This window comes from Diceros bicornis, chromosome 2 (genome assembly GCF_020826845.1).
Source record: "Diceros bicornis minor isolate mBicDic1 chromosome 2, mDicBic1.mat.cur, whole genome shotgun sequence".
Lineage (NCBI taxonomy): Eukaryota > Metazoa > Chordata > Mammalia > Perissodactyla > Rhinocerotidae > Diceros > Diceros bicornis.
Genome location: NC_080741.1, coordinates 36,656,690 through 36,673,436, shown reverse-complemented (window position 1 = coordinate 36,673,436; position 16,747 = coordinate 36,656,690). Strand labels below are relative to the sequence as shown.

At 47.4% G+C, this 16,747-nt stretch overlaps 1 protein-coding gene across 2 annotated transcripts in view; it reads right to left on the bottom strand.

The window, feature by feature from the left end:
* The window catches only part of TRIM71 (tripartite motif containing 71), a 66,495-nt gene extending 50,901 nt beyond the window's left edge, over positions 1 to 15,594 (bottom strand). The window contains exon 1 of one of the 2 annotated variants that reach the window (XM_058554522.1): positions 13,260 to 15,594. In XM_058554522.1, the coding sequence (XP_058410505.1) occupies positions 13,260 to 14,117 (858 nt within the window). In that variant the 5' untranslated portion in view covers positions 14,118 to 15,594. The remainder of the gene's footprint in view (positions 1 to 13,259) is intronic. The other variant, XM_058554512.1, reaches the window with a different exon arrangement.
* Between the last annotated feature and the right edge of the window lie 1,153 nt (positions 15,595 to 16,747).

The following is a 16,747-nucleotide window of genomic DNA, read 5'->3' as shown; positions in this document are numbered from 1 at the left end:
CAAAAGGACAAGTGCTGTGAAGTCTACACAAAATGTCAGTTAAAAAAAAACCAAACTTTTAATGTTGTTAAAAGGACACAAATTAAAAACAAAATTGTTACACCCCCCCATCCTGCTTTTTAAGCCCTATGAGCATTTTTGCAAACGTTCTATAGTTTTTAGTAAGCACTCATTCATTTGGTTCCTCTTTTTTGTTTACTGTGGGCACACCTGTCTGTCTTTCATACCAAGGGGGAGTAAGAACCCTCACACAGTGACAACACTTACAAGTCAAGGAACTGAAATGAGAAGGGCCTGGCAGGCAGGACAGGGAGCTCCAAGTTAGTTTTTCAGACTTGTTTCTTAATCTGCTGAATCCACAGAATGTTACACCTTGGACATTCTGGGCTTGCCCATGCACAGCCCCTCATCATGTTCAACAGGAGAAAACAGTTACAAGCCAACACCAGCGACCCAACAAGCCTGAAACTCCATCATTCTCCCAAACCAGGACCAAACATCACCTCCTCATCTTCATAATTCCATCCCGTTCATAGCTTTTAAACTTTATTTCCCTTTATTTATTTGTTGCTTTATATGTCTTTTTCTGATAGAGAAGAGAATTGGTTTTATATCTAGGCAAGAAAACGAAAAAACCTAGAAAATAAGTTCTATGGGGCTAGAACAAATAGGCACTGATGAACTGGACAGATTGTCATTAAATCCAGACAAATTCTGTGCTCGGTTATGCAGCAGATCCTAGACAACCAACAGAGGAAAAAACACTGACTGTGAATGCTGAAAACACCAAATGTGAACACCATCCCTCCCCTTTTATGAGAGAGGGAAATGTTTGTTTTCAAACTTCAAAACTCCCTGCACTAGAAGCATAACTTCCAGTCTGAGATGCCCAAATACATTTAGTGCCTTTCTTTGCCTGTATTTGTATGTTATTAGCAGTTGCATTTTAATTAACAATTAACACACAGTTTAGTTAGTTAGCAAATAACCAACAGTAAAGCAAAGATGATGCAGCTGAAGACAGGCAACAACTTCAGTTCTCAGAGATCAAGGCACCTCTATTTATTGCACAATAGACTTAAGGATGAATAACAAGGTTACAAAATTAGTAGCTGTTGTGGCAAATCCCAAATGTTGTTTAGTATTAACCATTACCTCTTGCTAGGAGAGAATTTTACTACTCCTTCATAAATTGATGTCCATTTATCACCATAAATAAACACTAACATAAAAAGCCCTCTCCCCTACCAACCTTCAGTTTCAAAGTGGAGACTCTTGAACCTTCCTTCACCCACACTACAGGGAGAGGATCCTTTCCAAGATTCCCTCAAAGATCCAGATACTGGGGTTGGTCCACAGCTGACCAGAGCTATACTTTTTTTAATTTGTACTCGTGGTGTTTTAAAAATCCAATTAAATTGATAAAATTAATTTTCCTGTTAGAATATTTCCCTAAATCCCTGAAAGTTCTGGTAAAGCTAACAACAAAAAACAAAGGAGACAAAAAAAAACCAAGAATTTTCCTGAAAGATTATTTACAAATAAAAAGCGGGACTGCCAGGTGGCTAGCAAGTACTTCCACTGGCCCCAAACCAATTCCTTCATTTTAAACTTCTAAATTTCTTTGCTTATATTTATACATAAGGGCACATTACAATTTTTCATCAGCAAATAGTTCATTTGATTTTCAAACAAAAAAGTCAGCTCTAGGCACACTAATGCAAATGTTACCATCCCCTATAGAGGGATGAGGAAACTGAGGCTCAAGTCACCCAAGTTTACTGACAAATGTGCTGGATCAAAACGGGGACTCCACCATGAGACAGTAACCACTAACATGCAACACAGCACTGCACACATTCCAGGCATTAAAATAAATACCCACAATCGCCAGAAACAGGAAACACAAGTGCCCCTCAACTGGTGAACGTATTAACTTTGGTACAGACATACAATGGAAGACTACTCAGCAATAAATAAGGGAAGAACTGACTGTTGAATGCATTATGCCAAGTGAAAAAAACCAGACCGAAAGGCTTCCACACTGTATGATTCCATTGTATGACATTCTAGAAAAGACAAAATCATGGGAATAGAGAACAGATCCGTGGTTGCCTGAGGCTGGGGGGATGGAACTGTTCTTTCTGTATTTTGACTGTGGTAGTGATTACACATTGTATACTCTTGTTAAAATGTGCAGAACAATACACTAAAAAAAGCGAATTTTATAATATGTTTAATTTTTACAATATGTTTAAACTATATAAACAAAATCTGTAAACGCGATAAACAAAAACAAATACCAAAAAATCAAAATAGGAAATCACCAGACTAGAAGTGAGGCCTTCCCTCTCAGCCTAAGGTTATGCAGCAGAACCTGCAAGACAAAGCATGGAGGGGGAGGGGGATTGCTGGCCATCTTAAAGGCTGAGGAGAGGGAGGAGAAACAGGGGAAGGGAGAGCTCCTTCCAGCAGCCTGTGCTGAGCCTCCCAGCTCACTCTCAAGATTATAACCATAATGGGGCTGGAACAGTCTAGTTCACACCAAAGAGATACCCATGGTCTTCCAAAGGCAGCCATCCACAGATGCGCCCTCTGTGTACCAGCCACAGCCCCCACTCACAGGTCAGAACCAAATCAAGGCCACTAGGGAAGGCAGGGAATCAACCGATCCCAAACTGGCTGTGTAAGCTCTATGAGGAAAGGGATTTGGGGTTATTTTGCTTGCTGCTGTATTTCCATGGCCTCTTCCTTTACCAAATCAGTCTTCATAGAAATTACAATTGTTGGCACTCATTTCATCTTTACTTAAACTGTGTAAATACACCAGCAAGTACCAGAGACAAAAACAGGTTTGGGAACAAAAACAGCAGTCTCCTGGTAAGCACACAACCCAACGGGTGAGGGGGGCCGGGCCGCAGGAAGGGGGGCCGCATGTGGCTAGTACAGCTGCTGGCAGGAGTCAGCAGCCAGCTGGGTCAGTAGAGAGTCTCACCACTGACAGGAAGGGCACTACTAACTCTGGACATGTTCATTAGTCTGAGGTCTCCCCCGTATTTCCACGAAAAGCTTCAAATGGAATCAAGTCAGGTGGTGCTGCCAGGAGCAATGGCCCAAATGGAATGCCATCTTCCCAGATGGGCTGCTTACTGACCCATCCTCCTTCATGATTTGGAGGGGGTAGGGAGGACTGGGACTGAGCAAACCACATCTCTGCCTTGCCAGCTGGGTCACTGTTAGACTCCGCCAAGAGGAGATGCTACAGGGAGAAAGGATTTTGGTCTAATCTTGCCTGCTTCCTGGGTCACACTGTCAACAGACTTTTTACCCCAGCAACATTGGGTAGTTCCAGTGGCAGCACCTGATTCCAGTCGGCAGCTTTCTAACACTGGAGGAACCAGCTTCATCGTCCTGGCCCGGCCTGTCTCCCCAGGAGGGGCTGGACCCATAGGAACCCTCTTAAGTATTAGTAACTCCAACCTCTTCCCTTTTGATCCCCCAGCCCTAGGATGGTAGCTGCTTCTCACCACTTGCCAGATCCCCTACTGTTCTCTTCTTGCCTTTCAGCTCTCCAATTAACAACTTGGTAGCAGTCAACAATTCTTTCCATTAAATCACCTGTTCGCGTAACTTAACTAATGTGGCTCTGGCTCCTGACTGATACAGCAGTTATTTCCTCTACATACGTATCAATACCCCACCCTCCCTAGCAGGGGTAAGAGAAGGAGACCCTAACAGTCTCCTTAGGGATGTTGAAACGATCAGGGAAAATTAGGTAAAAATCTAGATTACACACCTTCCTTACACACCACACCTGCCATCAATCCACTGCAGGTTCCTAGAAACCAATCTGTGAGCCCACCTTCCACCTCAACTCCACCGTTCTTCCAAGATTCATCCTCAGTTCCTCTGCTCTCAGCCCAAGCTCATCTTCCCAGTGGAACCTCTGTCTTTTTAGAGGCCATGAGCTTTAACATTTAGATTTCACCTAGTAATTTAAATAAGACCACATATAAAGCAGCCACACAGAAGACGAGAATCCCGCTCCCCATTCACCTTCTCCCTTTCGGTTGTCTCCCCAAACCACAAGGCTCCGGTAGGGAACAGGTCGCAGACTGCTCTTACACATCTTTAGCAGGAGCACAATTCTTAGCAGCAAACAGACTTCAAATATTTTGAGGACAAATCTTAACACATCAAATCCTGTCAGCAATGAGGAAGTGCCCAGATTATTTCATGGTATCAAATATCTCTTGGCCACCAACCAGGAAACATTTTTTAAGAAAGATAAGCAGCATATTTAATTTCATGAAAAAGGAATTTTACCCATTTGGCTGCAACCTGCAGAAGTTGAAGCCAAATTTTTTTCAGGATAGTTACACATAGTTATGTGCACGTATATTAAAACAAATTTTCTAGCTCCTTCAAAGCACCTTCATGTAAATTATAGCTCCCCCCGCCTCATAAATAGGTCTCTCAAACATAGCCACTCCCATCACTCCCATCTTAAAGGTCAGAAATTGAGAGGTTAAATGACTTGTCCAAAATCACACAGCCACTTCAGAACAACACTGGGCCTCAAATCCAGGTCTTTTTACTCTAAATTTCATGCCCTTGTTTTTATACCAAGAAGCTACAAGCATTTTCCAACTTATGGTTACCCCTCCATTCAGCCCCAAAATCTCCCCCTCCATCTACATAATGTGAGAGAAAGGTCCATCAAAATCTAAAAATTTCAAGGGCATTTTGTGGCTTGAAAACTAGTAAGTTTCCTTTTTTCTTGGCAAAGGAATAAAAAGGCAGAGCATGAGCTGCTTCTGAGGGTCAAACCCCACTTGCATCACCGCTGAGAACTGACAATCCAGCAAAATCTTTTCTGGAACTAGTTCTTAACTCCACTAACATCAACAGAGGCCAGATCTAGTGTAAGAGCACCCTACCCACTAACGCCAAAGTACTTGCCTCTGAAGTGTGGAGGCGGGGCGAGGCGGGCCAGGGGGCAGCCTCTGCTTCTCACTCGGATACTGCAGAATTCGCCAGAGACTTAGTAATACTTCACATTAAGTTATTTTTGGAATGAGACGCAGTCACAGTAGTGATTGTCATATTCATTTTTGCCAAGAGACTATGGCCCATCTATAAGTATGTGTATGCTATTTAATTTTCTCCCTAACAACTTAGAAAAGATCAAAATTAAGAAAATAAAACACAAGAAGCTAAATAGTTAGGCAATAAATTTAATATTAAATATCAGATTTTTAAGGACTAGTTTCAAAAAAAATAAATTCGCCATAATTGTATATAACTAGCAATGCAAAACGAGGGTTAGACTAGGCGAGTTTCTGATCAACAGTCATTTCACCATTCCAGGCCCGTCTCCCCATTTATAAAAGGAGCAGTTTTTTCTATGATGATTTAAGGCCTTTTTTGTAATAATTTAAGTTTCTTCTTCAGATGCCTCCCCCAACGCACACATACCTGACAATACCGTGAAATTAAAGCTTATCCAGTATTCTAGTCCCTGAAATCAAACGGTTCCCTTAGGCAAGTTGATCTGTTTCCTTGAAATGCCACAATGTTCCAAATGTTCCAAAAAAAAGAGTATCATGGCTTCAAAGATTAGAGGTTCTCAAATACATTATATAAAATGTAAACTGGTATTCCATGTTAAAAAAAAAAAGCTGAAAGTATTGGTATAGCCCCTAAATACACTTACACCCATCTTCTCTGCTAGGTCTGGGGAGCTTTATAACCCTGAAATGGTCTATGCATTTTTCTCCAGTTCACCTTGCAGCATCTGAAAGAATCACTACATATCTTTCCTCAGCCACAATTTCTAACACTGAAAATTAGTTTTCTTCTACAATACTCTCTCATTTGGGGGAAAGAGGAGGCGGGGAAGGGAGTGAGGAGTCTGCTTCAATACTCTAATAGTTTATTAATAAAAGCTATTGAGAACGTTTACAATTGCCTTCTATTGTGGGACACTGTGCTATGACCCTTTATATAGGTTATCACTAATCCTTACACATCAAAAAGTGTAACTGCATTTTACAGATGAGAAAACTGAGGCAGACCAAGAATCTCAACCTAAAACCACACTGAGAGTGCTCAAGTAAAGTAGAAGTAAAGCGAAACAGACAACTTTATTAAGAACCATCACAAAAATATTTTCCCAACTACTACTAGAATTTTCTTTACCATATCCACCTATCTGCTCAACACTTATCCACACATTTGTGTGTGAATTTTCAGTACAAGCCAATAGACGACCCTAAGAGAGAAATATCTCCTTCTGACATTGATCCCAAAGACAGATTAAAATTTGCCGATGTGGTCTAAACACAATTATGACTGCTGATGCCACCTATTCACAATTCTCATTTTTAAAACACCTGTGCTGAAGGAGTCATATCAGATCCATATTTAGCAGCAAAATATAAATGTGCAGATTTCAATACAACAGCATTTTTATAATTATTCCAATTAGTCGAAGACTATCAAAGAAGCTCCCAAAATCCACTGGCATTTCAAGAAAAACATATTTTTAACTGCAAATAGTTAAAGCTAGAAGGAAATGGCTGGCCAACCCTTTCCAGAAGTAACAACTCAAGGATATAGTTGCTGACAGACGTTTGGGAAAGCACAGGGGGTCCTCTGTCATTCCTAGCTCAGGGCTAGCCAGCTCAGGCTCCAAAGCCCACTCAGGGGGGCCTCAAAATTCACAGGGTGTTGGAGCCCTGAGGTGATGCCCTCAGTCTACACATCTGACCTTGACCCACTTCATTCTCTTGTGTACACTGCTCTGCTTCATTCGAATTCCATTAATGTTGACAGAATGTGCTATTCTGCAGAAGCCTGTCAGGATAAATAATCACAATCGAGAATCATCCCTTTATTCATGACCAAGCCTCCCTTCCCAATATTTACAACTTCAATTTGCTAATATCTTACTGAAAGCAATAACTTTATCACTCAAGATTACCACTTCCTTAGGGCATCTGTGTGGAAAACTGTTTTCAAATGCATTACGACTGGCTGCCCATTTTTTGTGCCTACAGATCATTAAACTAGGATCATTATACAGATTCATTTAAAAAAGAATTCACTTGATAGGAACTGATGCTCAGCTAAGGAACGGTCTGGGGTTAGCAGAAAATCTCCAGTAAGGAGGACAAAACAAAAGACTGACCTGATGTCTTCAGATTAAACATGGATCTCCCAAAATCTCAGTTGGGTTTGGGTGGGACATGAAACCCGGAAGTTGGGGTCGACCCGCGTTTCATTCCACCCTACCTTCAAAAAACCAATTGTAAGCAAACTATCTAAAACATGAGGAAAGCTGGAGATGGCATCTGAAGAGGGAAAAAATTACAGTGGAATAAGACTTAATTCAAATAGTTTCAGAGGTAAACAGTCAGCCCTCAGCCCCCCCACCCCCCAATTTTTCTGTTAACAAGTCAGAGTCTTGTCAATCAAAACAGTCAATCTGGTTTCAGTCAACTCGGTTTGTGGATGTAGACAAAACCTCAAAGGGAGAAGAATAATTTAGTATTGAACAAGCACCAGGTCACATCAACTGAAGAGGAAAGATGGATCAAGCTTCCTCTTGCAAGTCACAATGCTTGAAAGGTCAAGAGAAGGGGGAAGAGTGGGCTCCAATGGGTGGCATCTTGCTCCTTTAGGCAACTGTAATTCCTTATCAATATCTTTCTCTTGCTCTCCTCCAAAATAACAGATGGCAAAAACAGCCTTAGTGAGGCAAGCCTTTAACTCTTTGTTATTAACAAAGTGTTGGGGGGAGGGGGGAGGGAACACTACTTTGAAACCGCCTGCATGGTAGAATTCTTCTCAACCTTTTGCTTAAGTGTCATGAAGAATGACACCAAAATGGTCCTTTATTTGCTAAGAATGAATACCTCTAAAATAAACCTCGCCCTGTGGAAGGAACTGGATGGAGAAATGACAAGATTAAGCAAACCATGTGTCTTTTAAGTTAGTACCAGAGGAAATAAAAGTTGGTGGGGGTTAAATTTTAGAGCTACAGAATTATCAAATAAGTAAAAATTTCTCTTGAATCAGGAAAATTTATAAACCCCTTTTTCTCCTGGCAAACTACTTCAACAACAAAAGCATTTTAACCATTTCACTTCTCCATTTACAGCTTCCCCAAAAGCTAACTCCCTTTCTATATATGCAAAGAATTTTTAAAACGAAAACATAAAAAGTTAAATAAAACAGCTATGCTCAAAACTTTACATGTGAGGAGAAAGTTGCTTCCATTTTAAGTAGTGCTTTAGGAAACTATACATGTTAATGGTTTTAGTGTCCCGAAATCTGAAAAGGACTCTCTAAAAATAGTATTTATAAGTAGCTAAGATGGGAGGGACAACAGGGGTGGAAAAGAAAATTTTACTCAACCTTCAAACACTTGCAAGATTTCTTTACTCCATATACAACCATTTAACTTGAAAACATCTGAGTCATAAAGAACATATAGTAATAATATCAAATGAAGAACGGAAGTCTGGGAGAAAGTGTCTGTTTTCTTCCTACAATATCTTCACCATTTCCAAAATATATATTTCTAGCATTGGAAATAAAAATCTTGTAGACCAAAAGCAACCCCAAAACCAAACCAGTGTATAGTTTACTCTTTTCAGGAAGAAAAAGTTAGTTAAAAAAGGTTCCCCAGACAGTGCTGATACCACAATTACTAGCACTTTATGACTCGGGGTTACGCCTGTAAGGCCACCTCATCAGCACAGGCTTGCCAAACTAGCAATAGCCCACTTTCCCGGGATCCATGTTGATAAAATCCTTCCCTATGCACTTTAATGGAAGACCAGACACATTCCTCAGCTCAAACGTGACTTTATTTAAACACAAATAGATTATATTCAAGGGTAAGGAATTATGATATCAATAATGAACATTTATCTGCCATATATTTTCATCAAGCATTTTCTTAATTCAACAGACTTCAATTTACATTTACCTGCTGAACTGGATTCAAAGCAGCAACCTCCAATTATTTCCAAGTTATGGAAAGTTTGGTTTTCTGGCGAATAGGTGAGATGTATGCATTAAGCAGACACTATCTACCTAGTTTTACAAAGCAAATCAAAGATGGGGTGCAGAAATACTAGAATGCACATTTCTATTCGTTTTTTTCCTCTTGTTCTTGTAAAAAAAAGTCTTGGTATAGATCTTACAATTCACCTAGCACATGCATATTATTTAGAAGCAAATATGCACACACTGGGTATGCATGGCTGAAAGAGCTTCGACTCTGGAAACGTAGAATAAAAAATGTCGGTGCCAACACTGGTACAATCCCCATTCACAGTGACTTACTCAAAATAAGATACAAGACAAGAATTTATTCCACAATCAGTTATTTTAGGCAGCAAACCCACCTTCCTCAAATTGGTTTGAGGCTGATTTTTGGACAGTAGTTTCCCGGGGAGAGTGAGTCCCCAAGCCCAGGATGGCTCAATATTCGGGGCATATCGGGTTGGAATTCTTGAAGTTATCTTTCCAGGAAGATTTTTTTTTTTTTAAGCCCAACGCAGGGACAGAATATATAAATTGTTATCAGCACCTGCACCCCATTTTCCATCCAGGAGACTCAGGAAAATCCCGCCCCCTGGCCTGCCTGACTGGAGACAATATTGCCATCCTTGGGAGGGACTGGCTACAATGTTTCCCTCAGCTCAAGATGGCAACTGTGTCACCCCTGCCAACCCCCCTCCGCTAGTGACAGGGCCTTTCCTAGGGACCAGAACACGCTAACACCCCACTCAGCTTCCTGCCTTTTACAGGATCCTGAAGCCCAGCCCTCTGACAGACAGCACACATCCTGGACAGCCCCGGAGATTTCTGCCGCCAGTGTCGCCTCCAAGGCGGCAAAGGGCTCACATCCTATGTGCCAGTAATACAACATTAAAGGGCAACTCGTAAGCGGCTGGAGCAGCGCGCTCAAGTCACGCTAACTCCCTAAACTGTTCCCGCAAAACCCGTGCAAGACCGTTTCTCGGGTGCCCGCGGGGGGAGGAGCAGCCACGGGTCCCGCCGCGTCCCCACAGCCGAGGCGGGCTCTGGGCTGGCCGGGCGGTGGCGCAGGCCCACAGCGGCGCTGCCTCCGCCCCCTCTCCGGGGACCCGCCGGCACTCACCGCGCGGCCGGGGGACGCGGGCCCCCAATTCCCAGCCTGGATGTCCGACAGGACGCGACGACTGCAGGCCTTTCCAACTGGCCATCAAGGCACAACACTAGCAAAAAAATCCAAACTACATGTTTTAAATGAGCCCAATACGTGAGTGGAAGCAAGCAATTCTTATCATTTTGTTGGAAAGCCCAACTCCCTCCTTTTAGGTTTTAAAGTTATTACTATGTTTTAAAACAAGCGCTCAAAACACTACCTTGGCCAATCCCAAAGAGCCATTTGGAGGAGGGTGCTTAAGGAAAGCAGCCTGGGGAAGAGAGCCTACCCGCTGCCTCCCACCCCAAGTGGCCAACTCTTGGAGGCATCCTCGCCAAAATTAAAGGGGCCTCCTCTCCAAGGTCAGGTGGCATCAGTCACCATAAGGCAAGGGCGCCCTGAACTACTTAATGGAGGCTGCTGACACGGGAGGTAACCCAGTAAAGTAGCATTTTAAAAACTGAGGTCAATTGTACCTACGGTAAAATACTTGGATTGGGGCATTCAGTCTATGACAATCAAAGAGAGGACAGTCACCCTCCAAAATGCCCTCAAGCTCTTTTCCCAGTCAGAGGCATGGTTTTTTAAAAGAACAATGTTCCAAAACTGTTATCGATCACTCCCTCCCTTAGAAGGAAAGGAAGGACTGAGGCAGTGTGGGGGTCCCTATAAGAACCTGGTGCTTCCTTTCCTAACACTTTAGTCTTCTAAAGTTTGTCACCTTTAAACTCAAATTTTCTAGCATTCTAAATCCGGGAATGATTAAAGAGATCTAAAAACTTAACTTCCAAGTTTTCATCTTTAAACAAAAAACTAAGGAGGGGGAAGTAGAATTTTGCTCAAAACTGAAACAATTTTTTTGTTTTTAAAGGATATTTAGTTTAACAATGTAGTATCTTAATGCTTTTGCCAAACAACTTCAACCTAGCATTGCCCACGTTAAAAAGTGAGTTTTCAGGGCATCCAGGTACCTCCCAGGGCAAGGCGAGCTTCACTTCTCACTTTACACTCTCCCACACTGTTTGAATGGTTTTATAATTTAAAAAGTGTATAAACCTTTTACAAGTCTGGCAACACTGAGCATCTACTGTTTTAGCCCAAATAAAACGTATGTGGATCTTTAACTGGGAATATAAATAAAACCTGACATTTAAACTCAACTGCTGGGAGGGAGGGTTCAATCAACACCCCTCCCAGGAGGGAAATTGTGACAGATTCAAGGCGCCCTCTCCCCTTCACTCCCCCTCCAATGGACCCTCATCTTCAAGTGAATTGGCTCCATCTTTTCATTCCTGGGATTCGGATGGGTATTTAGCTCATTCATTTTCCGATGAGTCACTAAAGAACATACTAGAAACACTCACCCATGAAGGTGCAAAAAACTTTTAAGATGAGTCCATTCAAAGCTTTAAAACGAAGGAAAAGAAAAACTGCCCCCTAAGCTTCAAATCTAGAAGAAAACTTCTAAAACGAGGCGCCCACAACAAGCAGATTAGAATTTCTACTTTTTCCCAATAGGAGAAGCCGGCTTAAGGCCATCAGCAATAGCTCCGCCTCCTCCCCAAATAACAGGTTAGGAGTGGAAAGGGCTGCGCTGTGCAGCCTCCGCCGTGCTCGGGACAAGCACGCCCACTCCAACTCGCGGGCAGCACCACTCCCACTAGGATTTTTAAAGCTTATCCCATCTCCTGCTCCACCTCCAAATCCTGTAGAGCGATTACACACACCAAACCTCACGGGGGTACAGGTAGATCGCCTAAGTCACCGACCCTCTCAGCAGAGCCTGCTCCTCAAAATTTTTGGCCCCTTCCTCTAATGGTTCGGGTGAGTGGAACTATCACACGGTGTGAAAATAAGCAAGAAAGGTTTATTCAACAGCCAGAAGAGCGAAATCGAGCCCAAAGACTGCAGTGAAGCCCTCGGACTCTGCGCACCTCCGGGATCCACCCGCGTGCCACTGGGTCCGTTTTTTTCCAAGGGAAGTCGAACCCCTGACTGAGCGGGGTGGAGACACTTCCCAACCAGAGAAACCGGTTCCAGTAGGGATCGAAGCTAGGGTGGGCGGGAGCGGCCCAAAGGACTCCCAGCAAGGAGAGGGCAATGGGCAAGGTCCCCCGATTCCGCTCCTCAGGGTCCACGAGGCCGAAAAGCGATTCCACATGAGGGAAGTTCAGGAGACAACATGCTTTTTACACAGTGCGGGAAACCGAACCGCAGAGCAGAGAAGGGCTGAAGACGGGGGCCTCTTGGCCCTCAGAGATCCACAGAAGCCCTCTTACCCAACACAAGGAGGGAATGACTGCCACGGTGTCCCAACAACAAAAAACTACAGTCATCCCTGAGAAGCGCACACGTGGAAACCAGATCTACACAGACACATGCACTCCACACCCACCCACACAACCATCTCTTTCTGGTTCATGCCCTACTTAAAAACAATATACGAGTCTCACAAACAAAAATGAAAAAATAAAGTTCAGCACGTTAGGAGGCCTCTGGAGTGCCCGCACAAGGAAATCTCGTCTACAGATACAGATACACACACTTTTCCATCTCCTCTCTTACTTAAAACAACGGTATGCACGCTTTGTCAAGCAGAAATGAGGGAATCAAAGTTCATAAAGAGGGGGTGTCCTCAAACCTCGGGAACTGTCGAGGAGGGGGAACCCTCGCACACAGAGGCCAAGTCTACACAAACACATCTCCTTCTCAGCTCATGCCTAAGTGGAGATAACGGCTGCCACGTTTTGCCACAAGGAATATTAGATACAAAAAAGGGGGGACTCCACGTTTTGAGACCCGTTGGGGGCCCCTCGCAGCACGAGCACAGAAACTAGGTCTTCTACACACACATTTCTCAGGTCGGGATCTACTTGGTGGCAACGACTGCCAAGCAGCCAAAGGAAAAACAAGAGATCCAGAAACGAGAGGACCCACTCCCATCCCTTGGGGACCGGGCCGGAGGTCCTTGGCGAGCACGCACGCGTTACCCGGTGGACACAAACACACGCCCCCGCCAGGGCGCAGACCCCTGGGCGGCCGCCCATGCACTCACCTCGTCGTCGTGGTGCTGGCAGAAGCCGAGGCGCTCGGGGAAGACCGAGAGGATGGAGAAGGGCGCGCCGGGGAAGGGCGGCCCGAGCCCGAGTTGCTGCGCCGCGGCGGTGGCGGCGGCCCCCGGAGGGCCGCGCTCGATGTAGTGGTCCTTGGTGAGGCGCACGCGCTGGTGCGCGCGGACGCAGTTGTCGCACAGGTGTTCCTGGCAGTCGAGGCAGCGCGACGAAGCCGCATTGCCCTCGTCGCAGGAGCTGCAGCCGTGAGGCCGGCGCAGCAGCAGCGCCGATGGGGAGGCAGCCGGGCCGCCCGGCGCGGAGCGGGAAGGCGCGGGCGGCGGCGGCGCCTGCGGGAGCTGCGGCGCCGAGGCGGACGCACGCGGGTGCGCGTGGTGCGCGTGGTGCCGGTGGTTACTGTGGCCGCTCGCGCCCGCTGGGGCGCCTGCACGCCCGTTCTTGGGCGGCGGCGGCGGCTCGTCGGCCGTGGCCACCACGGCGTCGAGCAGGTTGCTGAGCAGGAAGGCGGACGAGGGCAGTGCGTCCATGCCCGCCGCCTCGGCCAGCACTACTTTCTGGTCGCACACGGGGCAGCGCAGCTTGAGTGGCTCTCCTGGCGCGCTGCCGCCTGCCGCCGGCAGCCGGTGCGCCTCGAGGCACGGGCGGCAGAAGGCGTGCAGGCAAGGCAGGACGTGCAGGCGCCGAGCTGCAGCCCCGGGGCCCCCGCCGCCGCCCCCCGACGACGTGGACGTCTGCGAGGACGACGACGACGCAGACGAGTTGGAGGAGAGCGGCGCCGGCGAGCCGCACATCTCCTTGCACAGCAGGCAGATCTGGAAGTCGGTCTCAGGGAACGAAGCCATTTGCAACCAGGCCTGGAGGAGGGAGGAGACCAGAGAGGAAGAGGAGGAGGAGAGGAGAGAGCGGACGAGGTGGGTGGGGGAGACGCCGACTCACTCAGAAAAATGCATCGATTAGGCCTGCAATCCAGGAGCCGGCACCAGAGCGGCGCGGCCCGCTTGGCCTCGCCTCTCCCGGCCCGCGCGCTGCCACCCCCGACGCTGCGGGCATTAAATGCCACTATCCAGAGGCGACACAGATTCCTCCCGGAGGACGTGAAGACTGCGTGCCTTCCGAAGCGGGAGCGCCGGAACAAGTCCCGACTCGCGAGGGGCGAGCGGGGGCAGGGAGGTCAGAGGACTCCCTGGAGCAGCTGGAGTTGAGCGTCTCGCTAGCCGAGGAAAGTCCCCAAAAGTAGAGTCCACTGTGCAATCCCAGTCCCGGCAGGAGAAGCGGAATTTGGTTCCACGAGTATTTGGTGCGTTGCTTTTCTTTAAATGAATTTAGTCTCTTCTTGGGAGAGGAATGCTCCCCAAACTAGTAAAGGCGGGAGCGGCGCGACGCCAAGCCTGTGTCCCCCCGCGCGACGCCGGCCGCCCCACCGCATGACGCGGTGGCCAGGGGCTCCTGGGTGGCCCGGCGTGCTGTGCTCGGGGCTTGCGCACGGCCGGGCGCGGCCTCTCCTGCAGGGCGGTCAGCCCCGCCGCAGCTGCAGCTCGTGGGGGCCTGGCCGCGGCCGCACGCGGGTAGTACGCACGCGCGTCCCACGCGCCTCGAGTCTCCCGCGCGCCCGCGTAGCCCGGCCGCGGCTGCCGGCGCTTAACACGCACGCGCGCCCCACGCGGCTCAGGGCCCTCGTGTCCCCGCCTCGCACGGCCTGGGCGCCTCCCGCGCGCTCCTTCCCCTCTGGTTTAGCTGCTCTGCAGCGCGGGGCCGCAGGTCCCTGCGGGCCGTCCTGAATTATTCATCGGCAGGAAGATATTAGATGTACCCGCTGCCCGCTCCGCGCGAGCCGTCGTGCAATGCTATCCGAGCTCCGCGCGCGCCCCGCGCCCCTCCTCCTCCTCACGTCCGTCCTCTCTGAAACCTTGGCAGCGAAGGGGGATCACATTTCCTTTGTCATCGGGCCATTTCGCCCTCGCCTTGGTCCCCCCTCCGATCCCGAGCCTCGGGGACGGAGCCTCCTCCGGGGCGCGCTGGAATCAGTGGAACCGGCAACGGCCCAGCGCGGTGAGCTCGGGAGCCGCGTGGCCAACGCCGCCGGCCCGCGCCCTCGTCATCTTCTTTTTAAAAGGAGTCGCTGTGCAAGACTCGGGTGGCCCCGGCCGCGCTGCGCCTGTCGGCCTTTGCTCGCGCCGTGCGCCCTTGTCTCCTGGGGCTTTGCACGACTCCCCCAATTCGGGCTGCCTGCGTGCACGCGCGCGCGCGCCCCCTCTTTCTCTGCTTTGCCGCCTCTTTCTCCTCCTCCTCCTCTTCTCAGTACGCTGGTTATTGGGACTGATCGGAATTCGGAATCCTTTTAATCTCCAAAGGAGCAAACTCACTTCCGCCCGAGAGCAGGGAGGGGGCTGGGGGAGGGGACACAGGGGAGGGGGTTCCAGGCAAACAGGAAACATTAGCCCTCTCAGCACGGCTCGCTTTTGTGTGCTCCCTCCCTCCTCCCTCCAACCTCCTCCCTTCTCCAGGACGCTGGGGAGATGAACGCCCCCGGGCTTCAGTGTGACGACCTTTGAAACCTTGCGAGCGAGAAACCAAGAGCGACTCTTCCGTTTATTTAAAAAAGAAAAGAAAAGATTTCATTCTGAATCCTGGTTCAACAGAGGCTGATATCCACTGCCCGTGAGATCTGGGGTTTCCCCCCACCTTTTCTTTTTACGCTTTCTTAAGGACTCTGCATATCTGTGATCGACGCCAAAACGTCACGCAGTTGTAGGCAGTTGGATGCGTGGAATTAAACGAATCTGAATTCTGCTCTCCGGAGGGACCAGTTTCCTTTTGAGTTTTAATGGGGGGTGCGGGGCCGAGGGCAGCTGTTCATGGGAGGCTACCCGGGTGATGGCCCCGCGGCCATCTGGGTGGTGCCCGAGGCTGCCTGGGTGGTTCTGGGAGAGGAACTTGCTTGGCCCTGGAAAGAGACTGACTTGGAAGAGCAGAGAGGGCCACATGCCAGGATTTAGAGGGTATCTGGTCTGAAGGCCAACGGGTGGAACAGTTGTCCCGTGTTAACACTATCAAGCTGTTAGTGACATTATGGGTTCTTCTTGTACAGGCAACAAGCTGGATGAATCTCAGAAACATCATGTTACGAGAAAGAAGCCAAACACAAAAGAATTCATACTATGTGATTCTATTTACAGGAAATTCTAGAAAAGGCAAAACTAAGCTATGGGGATAGGAAAAGTATCCTTGGAGGTGAGGGAGTATTGACTGGGAAGGAGGATGAGGGAACCTTCTGGGGTAATGAAATAGAAATATATTGGTGTGTACATTTGTCACAACTTGTAAATCTGTATAAGATCTGTGCAAAATTTCATTGTGTGTAGATTATACTTCAAGAAAAAGAAAGAAAAAAAATAATTTGGTGTCCAACCTGAATAACCATGCCTGGACCATACAGATGAGAAAAACCCCAAAAAACTATATAAACATTCCC